Source organism: Eublepharis macularius, chromosome 7 (genome assembly GCF_028583425.1).
Source record: "Eublepharis macularius isolate TG4126 chromosome 7, MPM_Emac_v1.0, whole genome shotgun sequence".
Taxonomy (NCBI): Eukaryota; Metazoa; Chordata; class Lepidosauria; order Squamata; family Eublepharidae; genus Eublepharis; species Eublepharis macularius.
In genome coordinates, this window is record NC_072796.1 from 3,395,709 (window position 1) to 3,417,583 (window position 21,875).

At 42.0% G+C, this 21,875-nt stretch overlaps 2 protein-coding genes across 7 annotated transcripts in view; both read right to left on the reverse strand.

Annotated features, from left to right (window-relative positions):
- The window catches only part of LOC129333226 (protocadherin gamma-C3-like), a 235,475-nt gene that overhangs the window by 99,483 nt on the left and 114,117 nt on the right, over nucleotides 1–21,875 (reverse strand). Inside the window, exon 1 of one of the 6 annotated variants that reach the window (XM_054984742.1) lies at nucleotides 1,352–3,772. The exons of the other annotated variants lie outside the window; for them this stretch is intronic. Within the exon in view, the coding sequence (XP_054840717.1) occupies nucleotides 1,352–3,772 (2,421 nt within the window). Of the gene's footprint in view, nucleotides 1–1,351; nucleotides 3,773–21,875 lie in introns of those variants that run through there. 6 annotated transcript variants of the gene reach the window in all.
- LOC129333247 (protocadherin gamma-B1-like) lies at nucleotides 4,418–16,847 on the reverse strand. The gene is made up of 3 exons (XM_054984771.1): nucleotides 14,314–16,847; nucleotides 6,352–8,687; nucleotides 4,418–4,444 (listed from the first exon to the last, which is right to left on the reverse strand). Exons 1-3 carry the CDS (start codon nucleotides 16,682–16,684, stop codon nucleotides 4,418–4,420), a joined length of 4,734 nt encoding a protein of 1,577 aa, XP_054840746.1. The 5' UTR covers nucleotides 16,685–16,847.

Here is a 21,875-nt window from a genome sequence, read left to right on the forward strand (position 1 = left end):
GTCATAGGTTATTAGTCCACATCCATCCTACTGAAATAAATAACTTGTAACATTTTTGTTAATTTAGAAGAATAAAAGGGAAGCTTGGCCAATAGCAGACAAAGTATGAAGCGAGGGTCACTTAAATAGTGCTTTCTTACAGGGGTCACTTCCATGGCCTGACCAGACCATGACTCAGGGACGGCCGACTGATTTCATCTACTGCACAGGTGCAGAAGAAAAATTCTAGTGGCCGCACTTCGAAAGCCACCGATAAGCCCAGAAGACTCAACCAGATGAATTCCTTCTGTTCACCTCTAGGTTATCTTCTGCAAAAGCAGCGCTGATCTCAGTCCCCATTCCAAAAGCCCAAAATGATATACGGTTAAAAAAAAAAAAAAGATTACACCCTGAAAAGCCAAGAGCTGAGCTGCAGGCACAGAAGCAACTGTACCACTTCTCACATCAACAGAAACAATTTTCCTGAATGTGATCCTTCCAATCCAATGGAAAATTGCTTTGTATGCAGGTAATAGCTTTAATCTCTAGCTGGAGGTTATCAGAAAGATTGCCCTCTGTAGCCTTGGAGAACTGCAACCAGCCAGAGTAAAGACTATTCCAAACTGCAGTATCAAAATCCAAAAGAAGCAGCCAAGGCAATTACACCACAAATAAGTTAGAAAACAACCAATATTGCAAGTATAGCAATTTCACAAAGATCAGCACCATATTCATACTCAATCTATGGCTGATTCCGCACATGTTGGATAATGCACTTTCAATGCACTTTATCAATCGTTTGAGGTGGATTTTTTGTTCCACACACAAAAAAATCCGTTCCAAATGATCTATAAAGAGGATTGGAAGCGCATTATCCAACGTGTGTGGAATCACTCTCTAAACAGTTAATAATACTTGTACACCATCAAGTCATAATCGACTCATGGCGACCTCATGGAGTTCCACCTCATGGGGCTTCCAAGGCAAGAGATACCATAACCTCCCTCTGCATATCAACCCCCATCCTCCTGAGTGGTCTCCCAACTGTGGCCATCGCCAACCCTAACTTAGTTTCCAAGCTCTGCTGAGATCAGGATAGCCTGAGCTATTAGACTACGATAAACAGTGAAACACTGATTAAAAATAGATTATTAAATCAAGTGTATTGGTTATGATCTTCTGACTCCATATACAGGAGCTTCATGCACGCATACTCACACACATACCCCGCTGATCATTAGTTTGCTAATTGCACTACAAATTTATGTTCCAGCCCTTTCTCTAGAATATCTGGAAAAAACAAATCAATAAATAGCACTAATCACTAAAAGATATTGAGTCAGAGTTTTTGCATTTGGCAGACACAGCTCACCTGGGTAGCAGCTGAGTCCGCACGACTAATGTTAATATCTTCAGCCACAAGGAAGGGATCCTTCATCTCACAAGGCTGTTGACTGGGCAGAGTATTAGAGGAGCTACCCTTTGGAAAGCCAAAATTGCTCTTTCGAGAGTCCGTGGTGAGAGAAAAGTCATGACAGTAAGAGTGAAGAAATGCTCGGACTCCATCAATCCCCACAAACTGCGAGACAGGAACACCACTGAAATTCACACTCCCAGAATCACACAACCAAGAATTTCTCCACCTGTGCAACCTGACAGCCAGCAACACAAGGAGGAAGGTGAAAAACAAGCAGGAGACGAAAGCCACAGCAACCACCAGGTAGAAGGTGAGGTCCGACTGGGGGTCTGCAGGGGCGGAGACGCTGCTCAGGTCAGTCAGTACGTCAGGGATGCTGTCGGACAGCACCACAGTGACCGTGACTGAGGCAGAGAGAGGGGGCTGCCCATTGTCCTTCACCAAAACCACCAGGCTTTGCTTGAGAGCATCCTTGTCCAGAAAGGGACGGGCCGTCCGGATCTCGCCAGTGTGGAGCCCTATGGTGAAGAGCCCTGGCTCTGTGGCCTTCAGCAGCTGATAGGAGAGCCAGGCATTCTGGCCAGAGTCTGCATCAACGGCCACCACTTTGGTGACCAGGTAACCTGGCTCAGAAGAGTGGGGGGCCAGCTCTATCCCAGTGGAGCCATCAGTGGGGACAGAAGGGTACAAGATCTGGGGGGCATTGTCATTCTGATCCAGAATGAAGAGAGTCACTGAGACATTGGAGCTGAGTGGTGGCGATCCTCCATCTTGGGCCTTGACCAGGAACTTAATTTGATGGAACTCTTCGTAATCAAAGGAAGGCAGGGCATAAATAATCCCAGTCTCAGAGTTAATGGAAAGGTAGGAGGAGAGAGGGGAAACTTTGATGTCTTCTTCAACAATGGAATATGTTATTCTGGCATTCTGCCCCCAGTCCGGATCATCTGCCTTCAGAGAAAATATGGAGCCCCCTCTTGGATTATTCTCCACTATAGAAGAAGTATAAACAGACTGCAGAAAGAAGGGAGGGTTGTCGTTAGCGTCTAGGACCTTGAGGGAAATATCAGTGGTTGTGGAAAGTGGAGGACTCCCATGGTCCGTAGCTGTGACCGTGATATTGTAGGCTGCCGTCTGCTCCCTGTCCAGCGTTCTGGTCGTAACCAAACTGTAGTACTTATCATAAGATTTTGTCAGTAGGAAGGGGAGGTTGCCCGGAAGAGAGCAAGTGACTTCTGCATTCTCCGCAGAATCTTTGTCTTGCACTTTTAAAAGAGCTATCGAAGTCCCTGCTGGAGAATCTTCAGGGATTGAGTTGATGGCAGAAGTTATTGAGATTTCTGGTGCATTATCATTTACATCAGAAATAAATACCATGAGGGTGGATCTGTCCAAGAGACCTCCACCATCTTGGACTTGCACCTCCATTTCATGAAATGTAGCCTCCTCAAAGTCTAAGTTTCCAACCAGAGTTATTTCCCCTGTGTTTGAATCCAAATGGAATAGTTGAGAAGCTTCTGTTGCAATTTTGTGGAATGAAAATTTCATTTCCTTGTTGACCCCTTCATCCAAGTCAGTTGCTTTTAGTCTTGTTACCGTCATCCCAATAGGAATATCCTCCCTACAACTAACTTCATAAATATGTTGGCTAAAAATGGGCGCATTATCGTTTGCATCCAGAACTGCCACATGAAGTTGCGTAGTGCCAGTCTTGGCTGGTTCGCCCCCATCATATGCTGAGAGAATAAGATTGTATCTGGCTAGTTCTTCCCGATCCAAAGGCTTTTCCAGCACTAATTTTGCATATTGTTTGCCCTTAACGGAGGTTTGCAGAGCCAGGGAGAAATGACTATTATTGCTAAGTTTGTAGCCCTGTAGAGAATTGTTTCCCAAATCAGGATCCTGAGCTTCATAGAGGGGAAATCGGGACCCCAGTGCTGAGTTCTCACTGATATTGATCATTAGCATTTCTGATTGGAAAGCGGGGGCGTGGTCATTAACATCTGTGATTTCCACTTCAACTCCGTAGACTTTCATGGAGTCCCCAACAATAACCTCAACATTCAAGATGCACTTCTCCTGCCAACCACAAATCTCCTCTCTGTCTATTCTCTTTGTGGTGTACAAATGGCCATTCTTATAATTCAAAGCAAAATACTCACTCCTTCCTTGGGAAACAAGGTGGATCCTACGGGCTGAGAGCTCTTCTGCCTCCAGTCCCAGGTCCTTTGCAATATTCCACACCAAAGTGCCTTTCTCGGTTTCCTCTGGCATGGTGTAATGAATCTGTCTGGCAACGGCTCGGCAGATGGAAGCAAACAGCATGCAATAGACAGCTCCTCTTTTGCAATCCTTCAGGCATTTTGCTGTTGCCATTCTTGGCTCGAGAGAAGCCCCTTTGGAGTCTTGTAATCCAGGTATGGCTGAATCTGCCAGAAAAAAGTGCAAATGTCCTGGTGCAAATGAAATGTGGTCTTCCGTTTCAGATTCCCTGTGCAGTGATGTTCTGCCTGGGTCTGATCGCTCCGCTCTTTCAGCTCTGAAGTTGCTGATGTGGGATGGTTGAATTCCTCATTGCTCAGTCTTGGTTAGTGAACAGCGACACCCAGAGTCTCAGCCAGTAATTGCACACATTCCCTGTCCTATTTGGATTTTCTTATGATGTTTGAATCCATAAACAATAAATTAACAATCCTCTCATTTCACAGTGGATCTTATTCTCATATTGTCTCATTTTAGGACTATATCATGCCTCTTTATCATTAATAATTTTTCTTTTTTTAAAATTTGTCCTTCTACATAGGCTTAAAATTCTCAGCATGCCATTAAGCCACTTGTTAAACATTATTCTTCTATGAAAAATATAATTAATTTACTCCAGCTAGAAGATCCTCTACCTTCTCTACCTCTTGACAAAAGCATCAGGATTTATACAACATCAAGTTACTAGGAAAGTTCTATTCCTTCTTTCTTCCCACTGCAATAGTAGAAACAGGTACTTAATCTCCAGTGTTAATACAATTATGGAAGCGTGTATTTGGGGGTGTACTGTTTGAAAAAAAAATGAAAAGAAATTCTGTGTTGTCCAGAATTTTACACCTTTCTAGAATTTTAGTTCCTAATGTAATTATACAGTAAATTTAAAATATTTGTGGCTTCTTGCAATCTCAAGTCACAGTACTTGAGGCTTGGTCAACGCATGTAGCAGAATAGCATGGGGGAGTTCAGGAAAAAGATTAACTATTTTAGGAATGCTGAAGAATCTTCTTTCCTGGATGTTTTCAAACGGAGGAAAAAGCCTCTGCTTGAGTAGATTACACCCTGTATCAGGGAAAGGATGATGAGATTACACTTGAAATGTGCTCAGTTACATTATTCTATTATTTCATGGCTGACAGATTGACCACAACCTGGTTGAGTGGACACCACCATTGTTAAAGAAGCCCCATCTCTGCTGGTCAATGAAACAAAGACTGGACTGAGTCATTCTTTGCAGGTTTCGGGCACTACGTCACAGAGTGTTTAGCTGAAACACGTGGTCACTGTTGCGGACTTTGCATCATGTCTCCTGGTTCCATGCAAATCTCCTGCATGGGAGTTGCTTGTTATATCCAGAGCAGCTGGATGCTCTGAACAAGAAGGTTTGTTGTGTGTCAGGGTGCTAAAACTGGGAAGGGAAGGGCTACAACAAAACATTCTCATGTCGACAGAGATTGTGATATTATCGAGATTTTCATATATACTGATTTTGTAAGCCACGCATAATATATATATATATATATATATATATATATATATATATATATATATATATATATATATATATATATATATATATATATATATATATAAAACCACAAATCATAACAAGTACATGTGCAGTATGCAGGCGTGGAGGAAATACCCATCACAGTTTATTTCTATTTATGGACATTAATAGGAACATTACCCATTATTGCTCTACACAACAGCCCTACTGTAGCCTGAAAGTGCTCTGGAGACATATACCCTGCTGAGAAAACATTTACTTGGAGATACATGCCATTGACTCTGGAACCTCATGGAATGGAAACTACACTCCTGGAAATGGGGCTGGGATCACAGACAGCCTTATCAAAGTCCAGCACGCATGCAGTTTGTCAGTCTCTCAACCTCGGCTTCAAACATATGCTCCCATAACCAGCTTGCCCATCTTTTAAGGTCTTCTGAGCAAGACCTTCTCTGTAGACCCCACCCACCCTCCCCGAAATAAGAAGAGCAGCCACCAAAGAGCCACCAAATCTCTGTCTTTCGGTGCTACACCTCTGAAGATGCCAGTCACAGCTGCTGGCGAAACGTCAGGAACTACAATGCCAAGACCATGGCGACACAGCCCGGAAAATCCACAACGACTACTATATTGTCACTATAGTATGGTCATAGACTGCTGTAGTGCTTTTGAAGCGGTTTCTCTTTGAAGTGCATATCTCAATGCTATTTCTAATTATTACTATACTAGTTTAAATTATACATTTGTAAGTCACTTCAGGGCTCCTTTTGGGCCATGAGCTGGCAAATTAATAATCTTTAATAAATAATTAAAGATATAAGTTGCCTTACATTCCCATTGGGGAGAAAAGCTAGATATAAACAAACAAACAAATAAATACCCATTCACACAAGAATTTAGAGTAATCCCAGTGACTACATGAAAATTACTCGGAACAAAGCAGTTCTGAGTAATATTCAGCCCTTAGTCATTTTTCATTTATGTTGATCACAATGACATAAAGTAGGTTTAACATGAATGATGTCATAAATAAATATATTTCACTTCTACCAGGCTCTTCAATAACTATCCATATTAAATATCCATATGGAGGTAGTAGAATCAAACTCTCTACATTCTAGTATTTCTTTCGCAATGACTAAGAAGTAGAATATGTTTTAATGTAATTCCTGAGAACAAAACTCACCTGGTCATCATTTTGTACATCAGAATTTAAGTTGTTCCCTATGATGTAGCTAGAGGGCTCACTGGATCTACGGCAAGAAACGTTCTCCACAATTTGAACAGTTGGTGTCAGAACGGTAAGTTCATTTTTCCTGGATTCAGAAGACAAACAGAGCTGGTAGGAATAGGGCAAAGTCCCTTCTTCATAGTTGGGTGGGAATGTGCCATTGTTTTTTGGGAACGAATTTGGACCAATGCAGTGAAGGAATTTGGGATTTCCTGACTGTCGTACTTTCATTATAATGGCAAATGTCACAGTCAGGAGAAATAAGAACGAGATCAAAGATAAAGCGAGTACCAAATAAAACTGGAGTTCAGACTGGTGGTCCAAGTCACTTGATTGGTTGCTCATTTCTGGAAGTGCTTCCTGAAAGTTCTCGGCAAACACCAGGTTCAACGTCACAGTGGCCGAGAGAGAGGGCGTCCCATTGTCCTTAATTAAGACGACCAGCTTGTGTTTCACAGCATCTTTCTCCAGAAGGACTCGTGATGTTCTGATCTCCCCTGTGTGAAGCCCAATGTTAAACAGTGCTGGTTCTGTGGCCTGGAGAAGGTGGAAGGAGAGCCAGGCATTGTGTCCAGAGTCAGCATCGACAGCCACCACTTTGGTCACCAGATAGCCTGACTCTGCTGCGTTAGGAATCATCTCAAACGAGGCTGAGCCATCAGCTCCTTTGGAAGGATGCAGGATCCGGGGGCTGTTATCGTTCCGATCCAGAACAAACACCCACACCGTGACGTTGCTGCTGAGAGGGGGAGCCCCACCATCTTGGGCCTTCACTTGAACCCGAAACTCACGGAACTGCTCGTAGTCAAAGGAACGCTGTGCGTAGATGGTGCCAGTCTCAGAGTTAATGGACACATAAGAGGACAGGGGCAGATCTTCGATGTTGCTGGAGAGGATGGAGTAAGTGATCCTTGAGTTGCGGTCCTCATCTGGGTCTGAGGCTCTGACGATGTAAATGGAGGCACCCGAAGGGTTGTTTTCTGGCACAAAAAGATTGTAGGAAGAATCTTCAAAGGCAGGGGGATTGTCGTTGATGTCTGAAACCTGCAGTGAGATTGTTGTGCGTGTGGAAAGGGGTGGGCTCCCTTTGTCAGTGGCTGTGATGGTAAGGTTGTATTGTGAGGTTTTCTCTCTGTCTAGGGCACCCTCTGTGAGAAGCTTGTAATAATTATTAGATGTCGATACTATTTTAAATGGCAAATTATTTTGCAAATGGCAATCACATTTCCCATTTTCTCCAGAATCCCTGTCCTTTACACTGATAAGAGCGACGACAGTGCCAGAAGAAGAGTCTTCAGGAACTGGGCTGAATAAGGAGGCAACGACTACCTCCGGGGCGTTGTCATTCTCATCTAAGACCTTAATTTCAACTTTACAGTGTGCCGCTAATCCGCCCCCATCCTTTGCTTCTATCGCTATAATATACTTCTCTGTCTCCTCAAAGTCTAGCATCTCCTTAAGTGTGATTCTTCCAGTCTGTGGATCTAACTTCAGTTTCTGATGGGCTCTTTCTGCAATATTGCTAAAACTGTACGTAACGTCAGCATTCGAACCTTCATCACTATCAGAGGCCGCAACTTGGAGGAAGGGGGATCCTATAGGAGAATTTTCCTTCAGGCTGACCTTATATACGTCTTGTGAGAAGACGGGTGGATTGTCGTTGGCATCAGTGATGTTAACCCAGATGTGGGCTGTCCCAGTTTTTCTTGGTTCACCCCCATCCAAGGCCAGAAGGATCAAATGAAGCATCTGCTCCACTTCCCGATCCAGAGCTTTCTTCAGCACCAGTTCTGCATATTTATTTCCCTCTTCTCCCTCTCTAACTTCCAGGGTGAAATACTGATTTGAACTGAGTTGGTAATTCTGGAGAGAATTCATCCCAGTGTCAGGATCTTCAGCCATTCCAAGATAAAATTTGGTTCCCACTGAAGTCGATTCAATTATCTCAAAATTGATATTGCTTTTCAAAAAATATGGTACATTATCATTTATATCCTGGATTGCTACATTTATATGGAAAACATTCAAAGGATTTTCAACCACAGCCTCAAAATTAATAACACAGGGCGTGCTGTCCCCACATATTCCCTCACGATCTATCCTCTCATTTACACAGAGGTTTCCATTTTCTGCATTTATAGTGAAATACTGCCTTTTACCTTCAGAAAGAATGTGCAGGTTTCTGTTTCTCAGTTGTTTGTCATTCAGTCCCAGATCTTTAGCAAGATTTCCCACAACGGACCCCTTTGCCATCTCTTCAAGGATGGAATAACGAACCTCTTCCAAAGCAGCTATACGGAACAAAGAGGATAATACAAGAAGCGTTACTTGCCTTCCAAGAGACCCGATTTCTGTCCCCTTCATTTTCCTGATCCTTTTTGATAAGTACAAGAGCTTAAATTTCCACTAAGCCAGTGGAATTTGCAATACTGAATCCTCCTTAAGTTTCTGATTAGTCTGTGCACACTGCAGTTGTTTCCTTCTCCCCAGAGAATGTGTGTATGTCTCTGTGTCCTGCTGTTTTTTCCTGGTGTGTTGTTTGTGATGGAGAAATTTCTCAGCGGCAAGCACCAGTGGATCTCCACTTTCCTCTCGGATTACCACTTTGTCCAACAGCGGCACTCTGAGTCTCTAACAGAGAATTGCACCGGCTCTTTTGCTCAGGAAGAGCATAGAAAATCTTGGCTGTTGGTTTTTGGTTTGTTTTCTCTTATTTCTACACAGTGATCCCAGCTATATATTGTGTCTGAACCTTCTTCTGTTATGAAACAGGAATAATATATCTGTTTGTTTTTAAGCATTTTCAGCCTCATAATTAATAAAAGATTTAGTTTCAGAACTGATAGTAATTGGCAACAAAGCAAATGATTCTTTCACAAACTTCCAGCACTGGCAATTATTTGCAAACAAATTCTTATGCAGTGCATGTGAGAAAAAATATGAACAGCAGAATGAAATATTTTAATTTTTTTTTATTATGAAAGGCAGAAAAACACCCGGCTAGCTTTTTAACTGGTTATATTCAGACACAATTGTAGACGACTTCTGTTTGTAGAGTTACATTTATGAAACTGTCCTATTGGACACACCCTAAAGAAATAACTGCACTGACTCAGCTTTATAGAAATTGTCACTCAAAACAGCCCCATGCCCCTTTTATCGTGTCCTCCTGTCATCTCAGGCAAGGTCTCCAATACCTGGTTTAGTTGCATCAAAATCCTCCCATCTGTGACCGACTTAGACAAGTTTTTATCTCATCTTGGCTGTTTCTCCTGCCCTTTGGAGCTTTTTCCTTTCGTGAAATTTTTTTTTAAAAGAAGGTTTTGTGTCAGGGGACCCATCATTTGCGCTTGACTTTTCACAACAGCCCAGCTACTTCACAGCCCCACAGATTTGGCTATCCAACACTTTACATGCAGAATAAATGTTTTTGTGTGAGTGCAGGAACACTCATTGTTTCTGCAGTTGTTTAAACTGTAGAAATTCAGTATATGTCTTTGAAAGACATATAAACCCAAACCAAATATCTAAGTGGAAGGAGACTCCAAGTATAAGAAAAATGTGAAGGGCAAATTGAAGAGAGTGTAACAAGGAGGCGACTATTCTGCTACCAAAACCTTACACTTTTTCCAGTCACTGTGCTGGAATCTAGGCCTGTGGGCTCATTTTCTTCAGTTCTCACATGATGAGAGAGCACCCAGCAGATAACTTCAACTTCTATGACCTTATTCCTTTCCCATGCTTTGTGTATCTTAGAGTTTGGGGGACTTTGGCTGATAATTAAGTTCTGCAATATAGCTACAAATGATGAGTTTGTAACAACTTTTTCTTGATGTAGGAAGACCAACAAAGATGAAATCTGACAGTATGTCTAAATATGATATACTGGAGATGTTTTGCTGTGCTTTAACTGTTACCCTATTTAAATATCACTAAAAGAAAAAAAACTTGCCAAGTTAAAAGTTGTATCACTCATAATGTATGCATACCAGCAATTCTTCGTGCAGTTTTTTCCCCCTACTATGGGCTACTAATAAGAAAGACGAGACATTCAATATTCCTCGAACTCTTTCAGTTTTTCCTTTGTATAAAACATTTTTGTGTTAGCTACTAATAATTAAACCATTTAAATATGCCAACAGCAGAGAGGTATCTAGTTGACTATGGACAAATAAACATATGTATGCATCTGATGAAGAGAGCTGTGGTTCTCGAAAGCTTATGCTACAGTAAAGTTGGTTAGTCTTAAAGGTGCTACTGGACTCTTTTCTAATACGTAATTCAAAGGACCATACTTTTTCTTTTCAGCTGCCAGTTACAATGACGACTCCAATCCATCACAGCAAAAACGAAAGGCATAAAAACCCAATGACTTGTTATATAAATAATAAAAGTGCAGAGTACCAGAAATACTGTCACTGATTCTTCTGCCCATCATACTTTATTTTAAGCATTTCACGCATTCACAGTATTTCATATAAATCAAACACGTTCAAATGCTCTATGTGTGTAGCATGAACACATATGGCAGGCGGAGGGGCGGGGGCAGAATCTAAGTGGCACCAAGATCTTGCAACCTACAGGGATTCACTGGAACAGATGGAGAAGGGCTACAAACACCCACATGGCTGCATGTGCACCTTCATCCACGCGATCAAGAACCCTGTGTTTTCAGAGTTGCCATTTGCTCAGAGAGAGAGGCCTACATGCAAACACTTGATCACGCACAGCCTCTGTGCGAAGGTAAGCCTGTACTGGAAAAAGGGTTTGGGGCCTAGGACCTAGGTCTGATTAATAGACTGCAGATACATAGAGAGACCAGACTAGCGATAACTGAGCTGTACCTAGGGTTGTATTAATTTGCATGTTTAGCAAAGGCTCATGGGGCATGTGTAGAAAAAAGAGTTCACCGTGACTAGGAGAGGTGGTATAATACAGGACTAGGCTAGCTGGAAAAACTGGAGAAAGAAAAAAGCTGAAGCTGTTCCCTTTTGGAAGGCAAAGCTTGGTTCCAGTCTTTGGAGCTAAGAAGATCATAGAGCTGAATCCTCTCTGGGAGAACTGTAGTAACTGACAAGAGCTGAAGAAACAAAGAGCAGGCATTGCTGTTTTCTAAACTTGCTGACTGCTTGAGACCAGCACCCTACTACAAAGTTCCCCCGCTTTGTCTTGCTAGGAGAAAATGGGAACTGCTCCTAGGGCAACAAGCAAGCTCCAGGATTCAGACAGCATCTTCACAGAGTCCTGCTGTGGCAAGGCCATCTGGATATTTGGGACGCTGTTCCAGTCATAGCCTCCGGCCAAATCCACAGAACTGTCTGCACACTTTACCAAGAGATTGTGAGTAGAACTTTGCTCTGGGGTCACTGGTTACTGATCCAGTTTTGATAACGTTGGGAATGTTTTCATAGTTGTGTTTAAATAAATTGCAGTTAAATTTTGATTTGGTATACATTGAATCTGGTCCACTTGACTCTGGGGGTTACATTTATGTTTCTTGCAACATGTGCATTGAAGGGGCACAGCTCGCCATCCTATTCATGTGTGTTATTGCACCTGCAATGAACATCTGAAAAGGGCATTTGTCTCAATAATTTGTTTATATTATACATGTTCCTGCCAGCATTCCATAATATTATCACTGGCAATACAAGTTTCTGAATGCTACAATACCAGACCCTAGATAATCAATTCAGAAAGAATTGGGCTCTAATCTGGAGAACTGGGTTTGATTCCCCACTCCTCCACCTGAAGCCAGCTGGGTGACCTTGGGTCAGTCACACAGCTCTTACAGAGCTCTCTCAGCCCCACCTACCACACAGGGGGATTGTTGTGGGGATAATAATAACATACTGTGTAAACTGCTTTGAGTGGGAGTTAAGTTGTCCTGAAGGATGGTTGCTGTTGTTGTTGTTGTTGTTGTTGTTATTATTGTTATTATTATTTCACTCATCGCTGAATCACAGTCCAGTGGAAACAAAGCACAGGTCTGCCATATGTATATATTCATAGAAAGAACATGGAGGTGGAACATGACCTCCTTCATTAAAATCAGAAGAAAAAGAGAGCTAAATGATCTCTGTAGTCAGCAGCACTCAAGTGTATCCGGCACAATCCAATAAGATGTTCATGGGACTTCCTGTAGAGGTCTGAGTGTGAGAGTAGGACCCAGCATATTGGCTCAGATTCCTGCTTGCCATGAAATTTAGTGGGCGACCTTGGCCAACCTGCTCTCAACATTAGCCAAGGGAGAGCCATGCACACTGCTGTGAACACTTTGGAGGAAGAACAGGACAAAATGACATTAAACAAATAAATACTGGACACAATGGAGAAGCTTGAGATCTCAACCTGCATCCAATCATGCAGTATCTTCCATTTGCAGAAGAGGGGATGGCAGTTTCTGCCAATTAATCCCTTCCAGTGCAGACCCCTACCCCCCCCCATGCTGTTCCTGAGAAACAAACTTTTAAGTGGCTCGGTGGGCTTCAGCAGTGAGCGGAGTAGGAAATACCTGCTCTGCAAAGTAAAATCCATGCTATGATCTCTAAATTTGCTATAAAATGATTTTCAAGAGCATATTGCTTATGACTATTATTAAAGTTGAAAGCCGTGGCTCAGAGGCAGAGCATTTCCTTTGCCTGTAGAAGCTTTTTCACCTGGCATCTTCAGGTAAAGAATCTCAGGTAGCAGATGTTGGGAAAGATACTTCCTGGCTTGAAACCTTGGAGTGCTACTGCCAGTTAGAGGAGATAAAGCTGAGCCATGTAAATGAACTTGGGGAGGAGCCGTGGCTGAGGGATACCGCATCTGCCTTGTACACAAAAGATTCTGCGTTCAGTCTGGGAGATCTCCACTTAAAAGCAACAGGTAGCAGGTGATATGAAAGACTTGTGGATGAGACCCTGGGGAGCTGCTGCCAGTCTGAGCAGACAATACTGACCTTGATATACCAGTGGTCTGACTCAGTATAAGGCAGACTCATGTATCTTCTTATATGTGCTGCATGGCTTTGGACCTTCTTTTTGCATCTCCATAAGTTGGAATGGACGTGATGGCACATAACACACACATGTGTGTGTTCAACTTGGTTTAGGGAAGATCCTTGTTTCTATGTTAAGAATCCTAAATGAAGTTAGATAAGCAACCTAGTCCACATTGGCATGAAAAAGACTTTGAATTCAAACCAATTTTGATCCATGCAAATTAATGGGATTACAGGAGTTTAAATCAGGGTACTTGCCGCTCACAAAAATGGAAAGGCACCATGGTATACCTAACATTGTTATCATTTCATGAATGTTATATTTGGTCATTATTCCATTAAATTGCACAAAATACCATTAGAGCATCACAATATATTTTAATGAGATCTTGAACTGAGCAACCAAGCAGCAACAAAAGAACATCTTGCAAAGTCCTCCTAAAGTATGGTTTTTCAACCCTGTGTTTTAAAAAAACCCTAATACTGATTATATTTTCTCCCATATGGAATGCTGTATTTTACTTTGATAACACACCCAAAAACCTTTGAACCAAAATGTTGTATGATAAACTGAAAACAAGTTTATCTCTCATCGAATTATATTTAATGCCCAGATGATCTAAGAGCCATTTTTACCGTGCTAATTCTACAGTGACATGAGAGAGTCCAAATGATTACAAGAGATGTGCTTGGACCAAGTGGCTTGCAACTGCAGGACTAAGCTATTTATAAATGAAATACAAAGAAGAAAGAGTCATTTATAACAAATGTATATGACTGGTCTTTACATTCATCTACGTGGATAGCAAAATACTAAATATAACAATGTTACTTATGCTAGGATTCTGAAGGTAGCAATGAAAACAATAGTTAAAGAACCCTTACCTTTTCAGCATTTTCTGTCTCTGAATGCAAAGTAGTTCCATCATTGCCTGTGAAAGGCACACTAAAGTTGTCACTAGCAAGAACATTCCCTGCAATCTGAACATTGGGGGACAGAAAAGTGACCTCATTCTTCCTGGATTCTGAAGACAGACACAGCTGGTAGGAATACGGCAAAGTCCCATCTTCAAAGTTTGGAGGGAAGATGGCGCCGGCCTTTGAGTGGGGAACAGGAGCAAAGCACTGCAGGAATTTGGGGTTTCCTGATCGCCGAAGCTTCATCAGAACGGCCAGAATCACCGTCAAGAGGAACAGGAACGACATCAAAGCCAAGGCCAGCACCAGGTAGAACTGCAGGTCAGACTGATAGTCGGAGCTGCTGGGTTGGCTTTTCATTTCGGGAAGGGCCTCCTGAAAGTTCTCGGCAAACACCAGGTTCAGCGTCACGGTGGCCGAGAGAGGCGGCTGCCCGTTATCCTTCACCAAAATGACCAGTTTCTGTTTTGCAGCATCTTTCTCCACGAACGCCCTCGCTGTCCTGATCTCACCAGTATGAGAGCCAACGGTGAAGAATGCCGGTTCGGTGGCTTGAATGATATGGTAGGAAAGCCAGGCGTTGTGTCCAGAATCAGCATCCACGGCCACCACCTTGGTCACCAGATATCCTGCCTCAGCCGAACGAGGCACCATCTCAAACAAGGCCGAGCCCTTGGCTTCTTGGGAAGGGGACAGGATCCGTGGGCTGTTATCATTCCGATCCAGAATGAACACCCTCGCTGTGACGTTGCTGCTCAGAGAGGGAGAACCACCATCTTGGGCCTTCACTTGCAGCTGAAACTCTCTGAACTGCTCATAGTCAAAGGACCTCTGGGCATAGAGAGCTCCAGTCTCAGAGTTAATGGAGATGTAGGAAGAGATGGGGAGCTCCTCGATGTTGCTGTGGAGGATGGAATATGTGATTCGCGAGTTTTGGTCCACGTCTGGGTCTAAGGCTTTGAGACTAAAAATGGAAGCCCCAGAAGGATTGTTTTCTGGAACATAGATGCTGTAGGATGGCTTCTCAAAAGTGGGGGAATTGTCATTGATATCAGAGATCTCTACTGAGATGGTTTTGTGTGTTGACAGTGGGGGATTCCCTTTGTCAGTGGCTGTGATTGTAATATTATACCCAGAATTTTTTTCTCGATCTAAGGGGCTGTCAGTTTGGAGCTTGTAATAATTATTAGAAGAGGCAAGCAACCTGAATGGCAAATGATTTTGTAAACTGCAAGTAACCTTTCCATTATCACCTGTATCTTTGTCATTTACATTGATCAAAGCAATTAAGGTTCCAGGTGCAGAATCCTCAGGAACGGGGCTGAATAAGGAAACCAGGGTCACCTCTGGGGAGTTGTCATTCTCATCCATAACCTTTATTTCAATATTGCAGTGTGTCACTAATCCTCCTCCATCTTTTGCTGCTACTGTCATGGTATATTCTTTGGTTCCTTCAAAGTCTAAGGTACCCTGTAGACTGATGGTGCCTTTCACAGGATCCAAGCTGAATAACTTCTGACTGTTCGCCGGGAGATTGCTGAAATGATATGTGATCTGAGCATTTGTACCTTCATCATTATCAGAAGCTAAAACCTGGAGTACAAGAGACCCAACAGGCACGTTCTCCAGCAAACTAACCATGTAGACCTCTTGAGTGAAGATGGGTGGGTTGTCATTGGCATCAGTGACATTAATCCATATTTGGGCAGTCCCAGATTTTCTAGGTTCACCCCCATCCAGGGCCGTAAGTATGAAGTGGAGGGTCTGCTCCTTTTCCCGATCTAATGGTTTCTTTAGCACCAGTTCTGCATATTTATTTCCATCTTTCTCTCTGACTTCCAAAATGAAGTACTGATTGGGGCTGAGTTGGTAGTTCTGGAGGGAATTCACCCCAATGTCTGGATCTTCAGCTTTTCCAATGAGAAATCTGGTGCCTGTCATAGTGGATTCAATTATTTCTAGCTTGATATTTCCATTGAGAAACTGTGGTGCGTTATCATTAATGTCCTGGATTGTTACAGTTACATGGAAAATGTTCAGAGGGTTTTCTATCACTGCCTCAAAATTAACAAGGCAAACTGAACTTGTGCCACAAATCCCCTCCCTGTCTATTCTGTCATTTACACAGAGGTTTCCACTCTCTGCATTGATACTGAAATACTGCATTTTAGTCACAGAGACAGCATGCAGATTACGTTTAGCAAGGTCTCTGGCACTCAGTCCCAAATCCTTGGCGAGATTCCCCACAACAGAACCCTTTGCCATCTCTTCAGGCACTGAATACCGAATCGGCTCTGAGGCAGCCCAGCAGCACAAAGACAATAAAGAGAGAAGCCGTACTTGCCTTCTGAGTGCCCAACCATCCTCTTTGTGTCGTGTCTCCATCTGAGTCCTTGATAATTTAGCTGTCTCCTTTTTGTCAGCTTTTAGGAGGATCAAATCAAATCTCTGCACAGGATGGAGGAAATCTCTGTCAGGATAATTATCTGCCTTTTTAAAATTCACTTTTGACAATCACAATGGCCGTGTCGTTGTGTTCTGCTCTTTGCCCGATCCGTACGGCACTGATGAAATAATCACTCTCCAGGAAACATCACTGGATCTCCAGCCTCTGTCTGTAGCCACCATATTGGTCAACAGCGACACGCTGAGGCTTAGAGAGAGAATTGCAAGGAATTCTTTTTGAACAATTTAGAATGGAAAGACAATCTTGAAGTGATCCTATTTTGATGAGCCGGGAAAAACATATTTTGAAAGTACTCATTCAAAACTGAGTGAAATATCTGGGAAGGCTTTCCTTTATTCTTTGGAATTATTTCATTTCTTTGTAGATTTCTTAATCCTGAAGTAAGTCATTTTTAATGCTAGTGTCACTTTGAAGGGAAGAGGTACTCTTCTTTCCTGAAGTTGTGGTCCCAAGACTGTCATCTCATTATTTAACTTCTTCAATTGGTACAGAGGAGAATTTATATTAACATTTGTGGTTTCCACTGGGCCCCTTGAAAGGTTCCCTATTTTCTAATGACAAATCTAACATTCATCAAATACTTTTCAACCTGTCTGCTTAGAGGATGCATGGTTTATGACAAACAAAGTGATCTTCCATCTTCTTCTCTTTCTGTCTTTCATAACTTCTTATCAAACAAAAAGCTTTATGGGAAGCTACCATTTTCCACACTTCTCACCCATAAGTCAACATAGTGTAGGCAGGGGGGAATTGTAATGTGAGAATGTCATGGCCTGCATTGCCTTACACTTCTGAGAAAACTTAAAACTAAGGGCAGAATTTGAGGATCCAGCCAAACACATTTAATGGCAGCTTGCGTTGTGTGTGTGGTTGGTTGCTTGAATATATCATATGGTTGCTGCTGTGAGGTGATCAAAGGGGGGCACTGGCAGGTGTTGCTTTATGACAGTGGGGCAGGGGGAGGCTGATTTGCACCTTGAGGATTTTATCCATTCTCCAGTCACTCCATTCTGCAGTTACTGAGCTCAGTTCATGGCATTGGCTATCACATACAAAACACTTCATGACCTTGGACCTTCATATTTGCAAAATCCCTTTTCCACCTCTGTCCCTCCATGGCAACTTCAATTATCTGAGCAGGGCATTCTGCAGGTACCACCTCGAAAATGGGCAAGATCAGCAACTGCCCATACATATGCCTTCTTTGTCGTGGGCCCTGTCTTGTAAAACACCCTGACTGAGGAAGATAGGAAAACTCCCAGCTTACTGGTATTTTGCAAACTACGTAAAACAGAATTGTTTGGGAAGGCATGTTTATCAAGGAAATAGGGCTACATCATAACAGAATGGCCCAGAAAATGTATTATGCAATACCATGTTCTGCATTGTTTAATGCACCATATTTAATACTTACATTTTGTTTAGACAACATCTTTGTTATTAGATGCATCATCCTATTGATTGTATTGACTTACATTGTGTGCCCTGCCCTGAGTTGCAGTGAGAAAGGTGGATTATAAATAATGTAAACAAACTGTAATTATTTGCTTAGTTTTTATAACCTTTTAAACCTTAAAACCTTTTGCCTTTGGACCTTTAATCCAGTTCCGCCTTACTTAAACTTGTACCTCAGGAGGACTCTGGTCACAACCAACACTCTTTTTATTTCTACTCACACAGAGTTTCAGGTGTTCTCTACTTTACCCAAGATTTTACCTCAAGAACACCTTCCTGTTTGTGTTTGTGTGCCCTGTATATTGCTGCCCCCTGAACTCAAAAGGTTTTTTTTTTCTGTCATCAAAGGCTTTTGCCTTAGACCTCCTAATATAGGAAGGCTTATTATATAGATGGTAGTTTGACAGAATGGTCAGTATGTGAAAGTAGTTGTGAGGTAAAAAAGGATATTTTTTCTTAAAGTAGTATTTATTTATAAAAACATAAATGTGATGGTTGCAGAGTTTTAATAAGCATACTGGTTTCAGTTCTTAAGCTTGGTGGTTTCAAAAATAGCTCACTTCTTAAAGGTATATTCACAGGCTCAATCAGACAGAGTAATTTTCCACACAGATCTTCACAAGAAGATTAAACTCTCTTCTCACCCACACAGACAGATTCACTCAGGCCTTTCCTCACAGCTTGCCTGACATAGATAAGATAATCTCTCTCTTAGGCTCACATACAGTTTGCCTTTCTCAGAGATACACACAGATTAATTCTCTCAGGCTCCACACAGTTTGCCTGACTGGGGCAGAATACTTTCTCTGAGACATGCACAGACTCTCTCATGCTCCACAGTTTGCCTGACTTAACCAGGATAAATATTTTCTCTCAGAATCACATAGACAAGACTCTTTCAGGCTCCACACAATTTGCCTGACTGGGGCAAAATACTTTCTCTGAGACACACACAAACAGCTCAGGCTCCACTGTTGGCCTGACTTAACCAGGATAAATATTTTTTTTTCTCAGAAACACACAGACACAGGCTCTCTCAGGCTCCACACATTTTGCCTATTTTGACTAGAATGAACCCTTTCCCTCAGCTCTCAGAATAAAACCTGCAATTCTCTCCACCCTCTTGGGTACAGCTACCGTCCAATCAGAGCATTCACCCATCCATCCCCCCTCCTTTCCTCAGAGGCCTGAATTTTTATTTATTTATATTTATTTAAACCCACAGTAACAAGCAGAAATAAAATCCAAATTAAATATATTTCATGTAAAACGTTACACAAACAAACAAATGTGTGGGCTTTGGATATCAGCAGGTCTCCATGTGGAATGATGACATCACCATCTTGTGTCCATGCTGGGTGCAGATGGGTATGCACAATTACAGCACCTAAACTAAGCACCCCTACCTGCCCCTTGCCTCTGCTGCCGCCAACCAAAACCTGCTAGAAGTTAGTTCCCCTCTACCCTATGATTGCTTCTCAGAACCTGGGGCCTGATGCATGCAGAATACGGGCTCTACTGAGCTCAAGTGAGAGATAACATTACTATCATATCATTTATATCATATATTTATCCTATCCTTCCTCAAAGGAATTCAGGGCAGAGGTTATATCATTTAATCCTCAAAACAAACTTTTCACTTAGACTAGGCCAAGGAATGCCCAGTGAAGCAGAATGTGTGAAAAGGCAAATGCAGACATAACACACCACAGAGGGAACTTCCACAGCAACAGAAATACAAATTCTTCTCAGGTCCAAGCTACAAGTGACGAATGACACAGGTTGGACACTTGTCAGCTTCCCTCAAGTTTTGATGGGAAATGTAGGCATCCTGGTCTTGCAGCTTGGCTCTCCAACTGCTGTCCAATGGACTTTTCAACTGTCACTTGTCCAACATTCCGCCAAGCAGCCTACATTTCCCATAAAAACTTGAGGGAAGCTGACAAGTGTCCAACCTGTGCCTTTTGCCACTTGTGGTTCTGCTTTCAGCTGAGTGAGTTCATACATTCAGCTACTAAGTCATCAAGGTCTGGTTCCATAGTGATCAAGAGATGTCCATGTATGTGTGAATAAGCCATTATTCTGTATCCACAGTGTGACATCACATACTTCACAGTATTTACAGAAGCTCACATGACTGTTGATATGCAGCTGATTATTTGTCCTAGGAGAAGGAAGATCTTCAAATTCACTGTGTTCAAATCCAGTACTTCCTCCACTTCATTGCTCCTGAATAAGAATGTGATTTAATTTCAAAATCCTGCTGTTGTAACTCAAAAATCCTCAATTTGATTTGATTTCCTCCTTGTATGACTTGCACTGTTTTCTATTTCCACACATTAATTTTGCCCATTAAATTTAATGCATTTTAAACATTCTGCTTGTGGAATTTTAGTGTATAAATGGCATACAGCATATAAATTGGCATATAATTGGTGCAGAACCTATCCAAACAATGGTATTCCCCATTCCGATGTAAGGATGTGAAAGTTGGACAATGAAGAAAGCTGACAGGAAGAAAATTGCTTAATTTGAAATGTGATTCTGGAGGACAGTTCTGCAGATACCATGGATGGCCCAAAAGACAAATAGTTGGGTTCTAGATCAAATTAAGACTGAATTCTCCCTAGAAGCTAAAATGACAAAACTGAGGCCAAGATTCTCTGGAAAAGTCCATAATGCTAGGAAAATTGGAAGGCAGTAGGAAAAGAGGAGGAACCAAAACGAGATGGCTTGACTCAATAAAGGAAGCAACGGCCTCCAGTTTGCATGATCTGAGCAAGTCTGTCAATGATAGGATGTTTTGGAGGTCTTTCATAGAGTCGCCATAGGCCGGAGGTGACTTGATGGCACATAACACACACACACAACATATATATGGTATAAACAAGCAAAATCAGAAACACCATCAAAGAATATAAGCAAAATGGAATGATTCACAATGATAAAATGGGAAAACAAAGAGAAATAAAAAGGGCACATTTGAAGGGCACACATCGCACAGTTCTGAACAGTTTCACTGTTCATAAAAGTTGCCTCCCTGTCCCCCTCCCCCAAATGTAGTTTCCCTATTCCTATACATTTTGGCCGATCACCAAAATGCAGTCATAAAGTCTAGCCCCCCTTTTACTTAATAATACTTTGGTCCATCTGACCACACTAAACAACACTGGAACATTTTCTGTGGCAACGCCTGTCAATTATGTTCCATAATTTCACTCCCTTCTGGAACTATGATCTTTACATCAAATGTATATCATAATTTCAGAACTAAAGTTTCATAAACGTTTTGATTTCATCCAATCTGGAAGTAGCTAAAGAAATGGCTGGCACTACACACCCTGCAGAAGGGCCCTGATGCTTGTGTGTTTTCCTCCAGAAGCAGCTCAGTATGCGATTTGCACGGGGAAAGGGATTTTAAATATCCTCTTCCGCAGCCTCTGGTGTGGTCTGAATCATCCCTACCTTATCCCCACAGTGGCTTTTACATTTTTTATAAAATATAGGATTTTCCAAGTCGTATCTAATTCGGCCTGAGAACAATGTTCATATTATGTTTTACACAAAGCAAAAAGGAAACTATTGATGTATATATCAATCCACTATCAGACATAAATCATAACCTTCCACGTCCTGCCAAAGAAAACTAAGCAA